The sequence below is a fragment of the Neopelma chrysocephalum genome, unplaced genomic scaffold (assembly GCF_003984885.1).
Source record: "Neopelma chrysocephalum unplaced genomic scaffold, ASM398488v2 Primary Assembly neopelma1_96814, whole genome shotgun sequence".
NCBI lineage: Eukaryota > Metazoa > Chordata > Aves > Passeriformes > Pipridae > Neopelma > Neopelma chrysocephalum.
The window spans coordinates 72,430-87,091 of NW_020925458.1; the positions used below are offsets into that span (position 1 = coordinate 72,430).

Genomic DNA, 14,662 nt, shown 5'->3' on the forward strand with positions numbered 1-14,662 from the left:
TGGCACCGCAACTTGCTGATTCCTGATATGGTAGCAAGGGGAGCATAATCACATCAAAACAGCAGGAGAAGAAAATCACTGGCATTTCAATATTACGTGGAATATCAGTCTTAAAGCATAATGGCTATGTGAGAAGAAGGTTCCTGTATGGTACATTGTACAAAATTCAGAGAAATGTTCCTCAGAGAAAGGAATTGCAAATTCATACAATGATACCAGTTAACCTGCAAAACAATGTGGAAACAGACATTAAGTTAAGTTTTGTGATCTCAAAATATAAGCTGGTAAAGAGAGGCATAACTTCAGTATGATTTGCATACTCCTTAGAGTAAATTTACTTCTTCCTTTTCTGTTATCTGTATTAACTATTCCTATATTAAACTATTTCTATTTTCTTATCTGTATTTCCACTGACAGTTTCTCCTGACAACTAGACTTTATTTTTCTTTGAAGAATGCAGACAATTCACATGTCATTTAAGAGAAAAAAGATCTTACTTCAGCCAGTGCACCTGCTTTTTAACACTGCTGCTTTTTAGGACTTATGTGCTCAATATGCTATTACAATGTGAAACTTAGTGAAACTGACAATATTAGAATAAAGGTATGGCTTACTGTAAAGATTTAAATATCATACATTATTTAGCAAGTTGCCTTGTACTTGAGAAGATGGTGACAGTAAGGGAAAATTTTGTTCTCTTGAGTTTTGTTCACTGTGAAGGTGAACAAAGAAACATTTCTGTTTGAGAAACTGTCTAACGTGAATCTGGCCAGTAACCTTTTTATTCCTCCAGAATTGTTTGCACAGACAAATGGAAAAAGAAGATATGCTTTCACATGGACTGTTTTTCCTCTTTTAGAGTTAAGTGTTTCATAAAAAAAACCCAGAAGCCTTCAAAATTATCTAAGTTCCTTTTCTTCTGTTTCACCAACACAAAAATGAAACTTAAACCTAGGAGTGACTTTTTAAGTCTATTTTTTTAAGGGAAGTTCTGTATTTCATTGTCAATCTATTTAAAACATTAATAGGAATAATGGAAAATTACACTTATTTTTCTGAGATTTAGTCTACCAAATTTCTTGTGATATTTTTTTAGTTAAAACAGTCTTGAACAAATCACTTAGATTTTACTAGATACATTATAAAAAATATTGAGAAAACTCCCATGGACCTAACTCAGTTGCTGGTCAAGCATCAAAGGTACATCCTCTACAAATAAGCAGGTGACTTTTAAAACTTAGGCAGGGCTTTGTTGGGATACAATCCATGAGTATGCTGAGACAGAATGTTGTGTTTAATGATGTGCATGGTGCTATGATAATCTTCCATGCAGTAGCATTCTTCGCAGGGATACCACTGCTAATTTTCTCTTTTAAGAAAAAAGATGTTTGGAAATGTGTGCCTAAACAGAAAAAAAAAATAACAATCCCCTGGTAGGTGGCATGTAGACATGGAAGTTATTGTCTCTTCCAGTGTTTCCTCTACCCCAGCCTGCAAATTCCTTCAAAACAATATGCAGCAGTAATCTTTCTGCCCAGGCACTCATACCCAACCTGTGCTGTCCTTACCACCACTCAGCGGCTCTTTGTGGCTGGGCCTGCGACTCCTCAGCCTGCCCAGGTACAGCAGCCAACTGGTCATGGAACCACCACCTCCAGGTCAGGTAGCAGAAGGAAGACCAAAGCATGGTGAAAGCAATTGAAGCCCAAGAGGAATTACAGAGAAGTGTAGCTTTATGACCGATTCTAGGGCTGAAGTGATGCAGTAAGTTTGGGACCATCATTTGGGACACGTGTGTGTGACAGAAGGATGGGGATGAGGAAATGGGGAATGTAAGCATGGTTTCCACTGTATTGTATACAAAACCTACCAACAGCTATTGACATCAAAGCACGCTAAGTTTGGAAAACCATGGCCTGTTCTGAATTGCACTGTTTTCTTTACTTTTGATTTTTTGCTGCCTTCACTGGAACCTGGTTTGATATCATTTTTAAATCTCCTGACTGTAAAGATCTTGTTCTACTTTTTGTTCTAAACGAGTGTTTAGACTTCATTACCTTGTATTTAGTAGGTTGGTTTGTTGCAGAAATTCAAACAATAGTGTTTGTTGAACAATAAACTGGAGCACTAGCATTGACAATATTTAATTGATTAAGATAGCTTAAAAAAAATCATTTCACCAACTTCTCATCTGGTAGTATTCCAATAAGTTAAAACCATGTAAACTTTCTTGATAAAATTCTTTCCTTTTTCTTCTTTTTTTTTTCCCTCCAAAAAAGGCAATGTAATTGCTGACATAATCGATGAAAAGGAGTATTTGATGACTTTAGCTGCTCATATGTTGAAGTAGGCTTCTGATAATTCGGTTCATCCAAAAAGATGAAAACATAAAATTATCTAAGTGTTTGTTCTATATTTGATGAATATATGTGCTGCTTTTGGCTATTTTGGGGGGGTTTGTTTTGTATTTGTTTGTTTGTAGAATTAATTTTCTTCATAGTAGCTGGTATGGGGCTGCTGGAAAAAGTGTTGATAACAAGGTGATGTTTTGTTATTGCTGAGCAGCACTTTTCTACTTCTCACCCCACCCCACCAGTGAGGAGGCTGGGGCTGCACAAGGGGTTGGGAGGGGAGACAGCTGGGATAGCTGACCCCAACTGACCACGGGGATATCCCAGACCATATGGCCTCATGCTCAGCCTACAAAGCTGGGGGAAGAAGAAGGAAGCGGGGGGCTGTTCAGAATGATGGCATTTGTCTTCCCAAGTCACCATTACATGTGATGGAGCCCAGCTTTCCTGGGGATGGCTGAACACCCACCTGCCCATGGGAAGCAGAGATTATTCCTTGTTTTGTTTTGCTTGCATGCACACCTTTTGCTTTTGCTATTAAACTGTCTTTATCTCAACCCACAGGTTTTCTCAGTTTTACCCTTCCAATTTTCTCCTCCCCTCCTCACCAGGGCAGAGTGCGCAAGAAGCTGTGTCAGACTTAGTTGCTGGCTGGGGTTAAACCACAACAATACACTCTACATACTAGCCAAAACTATAAAGTTTTGGAAACTACTTTTGTGTGTCTCCTCAGGCATGTTTTCCTGCATGTGGCAAAATATTTTTGAGGAATCTCTTTGTCCATGCTTACCAGGAATGCATGAAAGTGCAAAATAACAATTTGATCACTCCTAAATGGATGTATTTGTGCATGTTGGTATATTATCTGCATTGCTGCTAGCTCTATTTCTGAGGCAAGATTTAGCAATCAAGGAAAGTCCTATTTCATGCCACATGAGCTGCTGAAATGAAGCCCAAACTCTTTTTTATAGCTTCAATAAAAAATGAGGTAATGTCTTGCCACAGCCAACATTTATGACATTCAAAAGTTTTCTTGTCACCAATACACACGTCAAATCACAGCTACTGATTTAGCTACAAATCAGTGATTTGTAACTAAGTGATATTTGAGTTCAAATTACATGTAGGTAAGTGGCTTTAGCTTTATCTTGGTGACGTAAAGAAAGGATGGGTGTGGTAGATAAGCTCCATGAAATAAAGTGTCCAATTTATTCTTCCCAAAGCAAATATTTGTTAGTTAACAACATTCTATTAATAGTAGGTTTTAATATTTTCTTTCTGAAGTTTCTCTGAAGTATTTTAGGTCTTGTTCTGCTGTAGATCCTTGTGGGGGTTTTTCTATGAAAGATACCAATATTTATTTTAATTTTCAACTCTTTTTATTTAATTCTGGGTTTTTGTTAAGTCTTTTACCTCTTATGCCTCTCTACACTTCCCTAAGGGCTGTTAGCTACTGCTCTTCCAAGACTCTAGAGGTCAACATTCATGTTTGAGACCACACATACTTAACAGTGCTCTAAAGAATAGGGAATCCTACACAGTAAAAGGTAATTGTTAGTTGCACGATTTTAGGCCTTCACTCTTTGATAAGCTTCTGTTCCTTGCCTCATATACCGCTGTTTTCCTCTAGATACTCTTCAGTTTACAATGGAGATGTAAGCTATGCCTTCCAATAGGCAAATCCTAACGCTGTTGCTACCAAAGCCCAGATGTAAAACACGACAACCTAAAACTGAATTGCTTCTACTACCTCAGAATTCATCTGTAGAAACCATGTTTGGCTTCTGTTTCCCCTTTCAAATGAAGTCCGAGTTCTGCTTATCTGCGGCAGCAGTTAAATCTGCACCACGGCAGAAAGAAAAATACCAGTTAGGAAACATCACTTGGTAACCCAACCTCAAGATACTCAATAAAAATGACGTTTTTAAAAATCTGAGCAGAAAGTGCTGGTGAAGAGAGCAGCAGTGAGGCCAGCTATGTGCCAAGCTGAGCTGGTACCTGATGTTAGTACTGTGAGTTTTTCTTACACAGTTATGTGAAAGAAAACCATACACTCTGGATGCACCCATGTACTGGCAAAATATCGTCCCAGGTAAAGAGCTGACATATATTTACTTCTTACACCTTGCTGTCCCTACCTGCCCGAACAACTCCATCCCTCGGCCAGCGCAGCCAAAGGAAGGACCGTAGCGATCTCTCCTGCCTGAAGGGCGGTAGACGCGATTCTGCCCTGCTCCGAGCAGCCCTATTCAGGCCTGCCCTCCCCGATCCTGCTTAGCCCTGCCCGGCGGCCACGCCTGCTCCGCCTGGCAGGAGGGCTGGATCGGCGGCGCCCGGAGGCGGCGCGGGGCCGGTCTGGAGCCCGGCGGTGCCCGCTGCTTCCCCGCCTGCCGCCGGCGGGTGTGTGTGTGGGGGGGGGGGGGGGGGGGGGGTTGGAGGCCGAGGTGTCTGACACCCGCACTGCGGTTTCCAAAAGAAAAAGGGCTGGTGGGGATGCGTAGGGATTCCCGCAGCTGTGCGCGTCCAGAGGTACACGGCGCCTTCCCTTCCTGACCGTGCCTAAGCACTTGCCTTCTTCGCTGCTTCCCTCCAAAATGCCCACGGGCGGTTCGAAGTTCGCCTGTGTTAAAGAGGGAGGGGACGTTCCTCCTCCCTCCCAGTGCCCGTGGGCAGCCGGCAGGAGCCCCGGGGGCACAGGGTGCGCGGGATGTCGGGTGGGCGCTGCCGGCGGCGGGGCAGACGCGCTGGGGCAGAGCCCTCCCACTCCACCCGATTTCGGTGAGGAAGGTGAAATGCGGAAGTTGACACCCAGAACTGTCAGCAGATCGTCGGGTTTTTAGCCCGGAGCATGCAGCTAAGAAAAATAAATAAATGAAATAAAGCCGTCCTTCGTGCGTACAGCTGGACTCGGTCCTCATCGGCAGCCGACACCCGCGGCTGCTCGCCTGCATGGCGACGTTACCCGCCGCGGACAGGAGGGCGTTCGCCCTGAAAATCAACAGGTAAGGGGCTTTCACGATTCCTCGCCACTCTTAGCCCCGCCAAGGCAGGTGATCGGGTGGCGGGAGTAGAGGCGGAAAGGCTCCTCCCCTGGAGACCCCCGGGGCGGGAAGCCACCTGCCAGCTCCAGATAGCTGGGCTGGTCAGCCCTTGGGCAGCATCGCTCCGCTGCTGGGCTGCTCCTGCGGGGAGTTGCACCCTCGGGGTGCCCTTCTGCAGCAAGGTTTGCTCTGACGAAGCCGGCTGTGGGTCTGTGTCTTCCGACAGGGACGTGACTTGCAGTCTCACCCAGGAGTTTGTTCCCCATCTGTTCTGTCTGAGCAAGTCCCTGGAGGGGCTGCTCGCTGGCTATGAGGTGGGGCTTTGGCGTTCCCCCTCCGCAAGAAGTGGCAAAATGATCTGGTCTCTAAATTAGCACTCCTGAGAAAATGAGGGCTTTATGTAGAGCATCAATGCTGCAATGACATACATCCCCGGGTTGTTTTTTCCTTTTTTTTTCTTTTCATCCTTTTATCTGTGAAAAGAAAAAAATCCCCCGATGACTGAAAATATATCTACCTCCCCCCTTCCCTCCCTAAATCAAATAAATTAGAGCTCAGCTGTTGGAACACCATACTCTTGAGACTAAACTTGCTGTCTCATAGACTTTGGTGTCTTTTCCCAGGGAAGTGCTGACTCTCAGTTGGTCTGTGCTCTGTGGTGGCACTATGAAATCAAGACCATTATTTTGATATTGTTAGGTTAAAGGAAAAAACAGGCTTCCTTTTCAAGAGTCTTGTCATCTCGAGACAAAAACTGTGTTTCCAGGGTGTTGATGTAAGTACCAGGTATCTGAGTTTGCTGACACATAAAAGAACAAATAGCATAATGGTAATATAAACTGAGGATAAGTCTATGCCAGAGAGAAAAGTATGCAGAGAAACTCCACCTCCTCAGCAATTTGTTGGAAGACATGAGGTTTGCAGTCAGAGAGGATAAAATTAGCTCCTCTGTGATGTGCCTTTCCCATGGCAGAATATGCATCAGTGTACCTTTCTGTATCCTTTGGGAGTTATTTTTAAATCTATGGTGGAATATTCACAAGAGTGAGACCTCATATTTGGGAGCTGTCAGATGAACAGTTCCTACTACTACAGTATCCTGCCACAATTCCTGATCATTTGGAGACTTGCTTGAACAAAAAGCATAAGTAGCTGATATTTAAAGTGTTTGAGTTATTTTCTTTCTTCCTATTTTTAGGGTCAGCTTTCTGGCAGCTTTCCTGAGCTGTGGTGAGGGTCACAAAGCCTTACAAAGTAGTGGAATCATAACAGCTAGTCCAGCTTCGTTTCACAAAGGCTCACAGAAGTTTTGATAGTAAGAACTGTTGTGAAATTAAACTACTGTTATAATTTTTATAATTTCTTCTTCTTTTGAATCAATAGTGAAATATTCAGTAGTTTTCATGGCACGTTAAATATTGAAATATATTATCAGTGTGTTCTGAATATGATTCCGATTTAACCATATGCCTGTTTATTTTGCAAGTATGAATATTCTCTTTGACAGAGTATAGTAGAAAGTAAATATATTTGCTAGCAGAACATCATGTTTCCCTTTCTTCAAAAGGAGCAGGACATTTTTACGTGACTCTAATGCAGTTTGTTCTATAGAGTGATAGATCTTCGCAAGAAGCATTTTTAATGCGGTGGTTTAGATTTTTTTTAAGTAATCTTCAGAATCAAGGGAATAATAGGTCAATGTGTTAGCTTTCTTCCTATACACAAAAGACTATTTTACAGCTGTAAAATTTTGTTCCTTTCTCTTCAGAGTTCCTAACTCTACATCTTCAAAATGCAACTCTAAGTGAAAATTGAACGTTACTGGCAAGGCATCATTTACAGGAGTTAGTATATTGCCTGTATAATTACTCTGCATTCATTACAAATTTGCATGCAAACTCTCCTGGTTTTTTCCTCACCTTTTCTCTTGCCAGTGACTTAACTAAGCTATATAGTGTTTTTATGAGGAAAAACAGAATTTTAGGCTCTGTTCTGGTTCCTCAGTACAACATCATCAGCCTGCTAGTTACATAAGGTGTATGCTGTATCTCGGTGAGCTGTGATACATATCTGACCAACCTATGAACTATGCATAGCACTGTTCTGTAAAAAATTAGCAATGATGTAATCCATAATGTGTTAATGGTCTCATCATACTTTAAATTTAGTGTGTGTTATTGATCATGAGCACCAGCATTGCAGATGCTTCAGGAACAGCTGTTACATGACAAGCAACACGTTTGTTTAAAGCTAGGTCAAACTTTGAAAACAGGCCTTCAAATGCCTTCAAACTTGTGTATGCAGCCTGCCCACATAACCATGTCTTCCTATCACTTTATTCTTCCTTCCACCCATCTGATGTCTGTTGCCCCAACCTGTTGCTTCCTGCCTTTTTTAATCCTGCAAAGACTTGCACATATGTTTTTAATGCATATATGTGAGTAGTTCCTTCTGTTTTAATAGCATAGCTTTTATGAATAATGATGTTCATCTCATATGTAGAAGTGAAGGAGCAAACCTTTAGTGTCCCTCAAGTTAGGCAGCTGGAAGTCAGCATGGGGCGTGAAAAAACAGATCTTCCTTGCTGAGTTGAGTCCGAGATAGTAATTAGGTGTCTGAACTGTGTCGTGTAAATGTATCTACTTTCCAATCACAGTATTTTTACCCAGCAATCAGGAAAGTTGAAAAATAATTTTATAAACTGCTCAGAAAAAAAAACAAATCACCATTGCTAGAAGTGTGGGCTCTAACGTGTACCAGCTGAGCGGTTTGAGAGACCAGAAAAGATGAATTTTAATCAGTTTGTCTCAGCTGTGTGTTGAGATAAACACAACATTCACGGAAGAGATTATATATTTATTATTATTTTTATTATTACACTTTAGCTAGTGTAATTTACTGTCTTACCTTTTACATAGATTTTGTAGTAGTAGTTATTTGTTTTGACTTCAAGTGAAGAAAATTGTGCTTTAGGCACCTACATGGGGCACTGGTCACCAATGCTGTACATTCAAAACATTTCAACATGCAAATTCCAAAACAGAAAATTATCAAGAACAGTAATACAGCTCCCTAACATATTTAACTTCCAATCATGTGACTCCTGCAGTTAAAAACCCTCCCAACAGACATACTCCTCAACTGTCTCTATGGACAAGCATTGCCTGCATTTCACAAGTGTTATAAAACAAATTTTCAACATTTACTTCTATAATTTCATTTCCTTGTTCCTGAAATTGTCCAGTTGCCAAACAAAATTTTCTTTTCCTGTTCTAGTTTTAAGACGTGTACTTAAGGATGAGTTTATATGCATAGATTTATATTAAAAAGAACAATGATCCCACACTACCAATATTAAAGAAAACATTTAGCTAAAGATTTCAGATTCTAAGAAGCTTACATTAAAAGTCAAACTCGTACCAAATTCTCAAATTGTGCCATGAATAATTATTTCCATTAATGATGAAAATACATTTAAATTATTTCTACCTGAAATGAAAAGATGAGCTTAAATATTATATTGTACAAAGTTTCAGGTCCAAAGATTCACAAGAAATTACCCTAAATGATAAAGGCTGTTGCAAAGGAGTCAAGTACAGTGCAAGAATTGTCTCGGTGGCAGAACAGGCCATTTCCTATGTACTCTAATAGCAGATTTCTGTTCAGTGCAACCCCTTTACAGGGCTGAGGCCAGCACCTTTTGCTTGAATTTCAGTAAAATCCTAGTTATATAAATATAATAAAATGTGAATTACTTATAAGCATTGTCCAGACTCAATTGTATACACCAAGCTATTTCTGTTAATTATTTTTCTTTTCAAACTTTACGTATATTAAATAAGCTGCAGAGAGAACCTCAGTCTTTTGTACGTGTAATAAATTTATGTAGTAAGTATAAAAATCTAGTACACACACACATACATGTGTGGAATAGTAGTGGGTTTGTATTTGGTACAAATATTAAATGTAACAGATTAAAGAGAAAAAAGTAAGATGTACGTGTTTCATATGTTAGGTATAGCAATCTGTTAGTAATAGTTTATAGTAAATGGGCATTTTTCTTAGACTTCCACAAAAATAAATGAGACCATTTTTTTAAATCCTTTGGAGAATTACATGGAGTTCATGTGCACGGGATATAAAGATCGGGTTTACATCTTAGAACCCTAAAAAGGCTTGGGTTGGAAGGGACTTTCAATGATCACGTAGTTCCAAACCCCCTGCTATTGTAAGGGACATCTTTCACTAAATTGGATTGTTGAAAGCCCCAACAAGCGTAGGGCATCACAACTTCTCTGGGACACCTGTTCGAGTACCTACTCACCCTCACAGTAAAGAATTTCTTCTTAGTATCTAATCTAAACCTACCCACTTTCACTTTAAAGCCTTTCCTCCTTGTCCTATCACTACAGGCCCATGTAAAAAGACCCACCCCATATTTCCTGTAGGTCCCCTTTAGATTCTGGAAGGCTGCTATTGTGTCTTCCCAGAGCCTTCACTTTTCCAGGCTGAACAACCCCAGCTTTCTCAGCCCCTCTTCAGAGGAGGGATGCTCCAGCTCTCCTCTGGACTCACTTCACCAGGTCGATTTCCTTTGCTGTTCTGGGGACCCTAAAGCTGGATGCAGCACTCCAGGTGAGGTCTTACAAGAACGAAGTAGAGGGGCAGAATCCCCTCCCTCTACCTACTGCCCACACTGCTTTTGATGCAATCCAGGATGCTGTTGGCTTTCCAGGCTGTGAGTGCACAGGACCAGGTCATATCCAGCTTTTTATTCACCAGTACCCTCAATTTCTTTTCTGGATAACTGCTCTCAATCCATTCATTGCCTGTCTGTACATCTCTTGGGGGTTGACCTGACCCTGTTCAGTACCTTGCACTTGGCATTGTTGAACTTCACGAGGTTCACATGAACCCACTTCTCAAGTCTGTCAGGGTCCCTCCCTCTGGGCAGTATCCCTTCCATCATGTGAATCAACTGCTACGCTCAGCTTGATGTGCTGGTTGAAAAGTAAACCGGCAGGAGTAATTAACACAACTCAAGAGAGATTACAAGTCAGAGTTACAATTTACTAAAAAGATTACAAAAAATGCAGTGATACAGAATAAAACTGGTATTAAGCCACAAAGACAGATGTATAACCCCGCACCTGGGATAGGAACAGAGAACAATGTTTGTCAACCCCTGTGCTGAGCACCATGTGGCCTCCCTGGGTTCAAAGTAAAAGGAAGGGAAACCTGTCGGTCTGGACGATGGTTACAGTTCTGTTGAAGTAATGATCACAGTCTTATTGAGAGCGGCAGTCGCAGTCCTGTTGGAGTTCTGATCCTCCTCTGGATCTGATGAGTGGTACCAGAAGTCCCAAAACCCCAAAATTATATATGCTCAGGTTCAGGTGGGAATACCCTGTACCTCCCCCAGAGGGAGGAGTTTTGCAATGGGTGATTTAACTCTGTGAGTCATGGGATATTTTTGGAGTCTTTGATGGTCTAGGTCGTTGCAGCTGCCTATTATGCCAGTCCAGTAGTACCCATTAGCAGAGATGACCCCTCAGGCTGGTGTGAACTTGCTAACGCCTCTCCAGAGGGAGTTATCACAGCTGAGTCATTAGTGTGAAGACAAAGAAACACTCCTTGCAGAGTTCTTTAACACCCAGCTTGTAGCCTGAGCTGCCAGGTGTGCCCTGGGCAGCTGCTGCAAATGATCCATTGTTAACATTCCATCAGAAATGACATAGAGGGTATAGAATACACAGTTTTGGTTATACCCACATAGTGATAAACTGGTCCTGGCCCCTGTAACCAGAACATCTGCAAGCAAGTCGATGGTGCATTCAGTCCCACTGTTTATGTCATTAATGAAGATATTAATTAATATTGTTCCCTGTACTTACCCTTGAGGAACACCACTCATTACTGGTTCCCGTTTGGATATTGAACTGTTCACTGCAGATGAACCTATGAAGCGAGTTCTTTCTACTGCTAAGCCTCCATCGATCAAATACATGTCTCTCCAATTTAGAGATAAGAAAGTTATGGGGAATCATACAGAAATTCAGGTGGGTAACTTCAGTTGCTCTTCCCATGTCACTCCATTGTAGAAGGTCACTAGGGGAATCCAGTACTATTTGTCCTATTTGTTTGAGAATCTTTTAATTTGGCTATAGAAATACTGGAGTATACAGGAATATCACTATAATTTTCTTCACCTTTCATTAGCTTTTATATTTAATTTTATCAAGTTTTTCAGCTGAGTTCAACATGTGTTTCTTTCCAATTGCCAGAGTACGTATTTTCCATTTCTGGTTTATAGGGATAGATTATAAACTGACCAAAGTATCTGCTTATTTCTTCCACAGAATCATACAATAGTTGAGGTTGGAAGGGATCTCTGGAGGTTATCTTCTTGTCCAGCCCTCTGCTCAAGCAGGGTCACTTAGAGCTGGCTGCCTATGACCACATCCAGTTGGCTTTGAAGACCTCCCAGGAGTCAGACTCCACAGTTCCTATGGACAACTTTTGCCAGGGCTCAGTCACCCTCATGGGAAAAAATATTTCAGGTGGAATCTCCCATGTCTCAGGTTGTGCCCATTGCCTCTGGTGCTGTCACTGGGAGCCACTGAGAAGAGCCTGGCTCTGTCTTCTTTACTCTGCCCCTTCAGATATTCGTATACATTGATAAGACCCCTCCTGAGCCGAGCCTTCTCTAGGCCGAACAGTCCCAGCTCTCTCAGCCATTCCCCACTGGAGAGATGCTGTGGTCCCTTCATCACCTTCGTCACCCTTGACCAGCCTCTGTCCAGCACATCCATGTCTCTCTTGGGAGAGAGAGTCCAGACTTGGACACAGAACCTAGGCATGTCTCAGCAGCATTGAGCAGAGGGCAGGGATCATCTCCTTGAACCTGCTGTCAGTACTCTGCCTGCTGCACCCCAGGATAACATTTGGCTTCTTTGCCACCATGGCACATTGCTGGCTCATGCTCAACTTTGTTGAAGTTGTGGTCTCCTAGGACCAATGTGGTCATGGTCCTCTAGGACCTCTGGGTCCTTTCCTGCAAAGCGGCTTTCCAGCTGGGTGCCCCCCATCATATATTGGTGCATGGGGATGGTCCTGGTGCAGGGCTTTGCACTTGTTGAACTTTGCAAAGTCTCCATCAGTCCATTTCTCTAGCCCATTGAGGTCCCTCTGAATGGCAGCATGACCCTGTGGTGCATCAACCTCTCCTCCCATTTCTGTATCATCAGCAAACTTTTTGAGGGTACACTCTGCCCCATCATCCAGATCATTAATGAAGATATTAATCAGGATTGGACCCACTATTGACCCCTGAGGTTTACTGCTGTTTAATGGCCTCCAGCTACACTTCATGCCACTGATCATCACTAATCATCACCAGCTCTTCATGAAGTTTTCAGTCCAACTCATTGTCTGCTCATGCAGCTCATACTTCACCAGCTTTAAATATGATTTCTTTAGACAGATGAATGACCCAATCTCCTTCGCAGAAAAAGTTACTCCTGTCTTCCTGGCTTACTTCGAGCTGTTTTGTCCTAGCTTGTTACGGCATCACTGTTTTAGTGTCTTCTGGATTTGTATTGAGCAAAGGAATAGATTGTACCTGGCTCTAAAGCAGGTGTAGAGAAGGAAGAGAAGACAGGGAGCTGTGCTCCTTCATATGCCGCTCGTCAAGACCAATCCCCACTGATACCTCTGCACATGGATGCTTTACCTTCCCTCCCACCTCTATTTGGAATCAAGGCAATTTGAGTGAGCAGAAGACATAAGGAGGACTTCATACCATGGTTTCATCCCTGCTGTATCAGTTTACAAGCGCTCACTACATGTGAATGACTAAACAGCCATTAAAAGTCTCAGAAGGCTCTTATTAACCTGTCTCTCATCTTTTTGGACATTTTTACATGTGGTACTCCTCCACTTCAAGGGAGGATGTAAACTGCAAAAATAACAACTCTCTAAATCTACCACAAAGTCAAGAATTTTAAAGCACGCTAGGGATGGATCCAATCTATTCTAAATAACTCTAATATTAATAGAGGAGACTTCCTAATGCCTCTGAGGTTATCTTTTTGTTAGCCCTAGAGATAATTTGTTTGCCTTTGCTAGGGTGTTTCCAGTGAGCAGACAAATTAGATTAAATCTATGTCAGTGCAACACTTCTAAATATGTTTTATATGTTTTGAGCAAACAACAAACTTATGCAATATACATTCACTGGTCACTGTGTATAATTGAAACCAGTATCAGCTGATTTGCATCTCACATTCTGGCATTGGTAATTATTGCAGTTAAGATCAGCTATATCAAAGCCTGTCTGCATCTTCACAGCCTGTTGAATGGCACCTGAGAGCAAGCTGTGCTGTAGGCCATATGAGGTAGAATGTGTTTAGAAGCCACAAGAGAGACAATTACATGAAAGGAGGAACACTGCTGCAATATTTGTTGTGGCCTAGCCTCGGGTTGCAAGCTGTCATGTTTTACACAAGCACAAAAATAATAAAAAGAAAAGCAAACAACGTGCAAAGCCATGTTAGTCTGTGCAAGATTGTCCTTAAAATGTTTCTAATTCTGACTGGAAACTCTGTGAACATTGCTTCCTTCTCTAGCAGGGTGGATTGTAAATCAGTTCCAGGAGTAAGCTGAAGAAGAAAGCAATATCATATATCAAGATTATGCCATAGGTTATTACTTCATACTGTTGTTAGAGATTCCTGTATCTCCTCATTTTTCAAAGATAAAATTATCCAAGATGCTCTTACTACATTTGACATCGTAGTGCCCATCATGAAGATTTAATGCACAGATCTTTCCTTTGGCACACTTTGCAAAAGATTGTAACATTTCCTGCCTAAAATACAGCTAACTTTTAGGAAGTAGAAAAGAAACAGCAAGAAAATGTCCTCTTAATTACTTTTCAGAGGATACTAGTGCCTTTGATTATTCACAGTGACTTACTTTTGGTTTGTATTGCTTACCCCAAATTTTATGATTACTCTTTCCGGAGTGGTCTGCCTGCCACACAATCAGGGTGATAGTAGTCACATTTTTAAATAACGGGTTGAAGACAAACAGAGGCCCACCCAGCCATATCTGTGAAAAATTACAAGTGCAGGAAAGATAGGCTCCATAATATGAGTGTACACTTTATCGGCTGGTAGCCAGCTGTAGAAACAGTCTTTAAGAGAACAGTTGGTCATGCAAGCAGAATACTGTTGTTACAAGTGAGACAGATGTCAGTGACAGCTAGGA

At 41.7% G+C, this 14,662-nt stretch overlaps 1 protein-coding gene across 2 annotated transcripts in view; it reads left to right on the plus strand.

Moving 5' to 3' along the window:
- Nucleotides 1-4,775: 4,775 nt before the first annotated feature.
- Nucleotides 4,776-14,662, plus strand: part of DOCK8 (dedicator of cytokinesis 8) — an 88,160-nt gene continuing 78,273 nt past the window's right edge. The window contains exon 1 of one of the 2 annotated variants that reach the window (XM_027709557.1): nucleotides 4,776-5,353. In XM_027709557.1, coding sequence (XP_027565358.1) covers nucleotides 5,301-5,353 — 53 coding nt within the window. In that variant the 5' untranslated portion in view covers nucleotides 4,776-5,300. The remainder of the gene's footprint in view (nucleotides 5,354-14,662) is intronic. The other variant, XM_027709558.1, reaches the window with a different exon arrangement.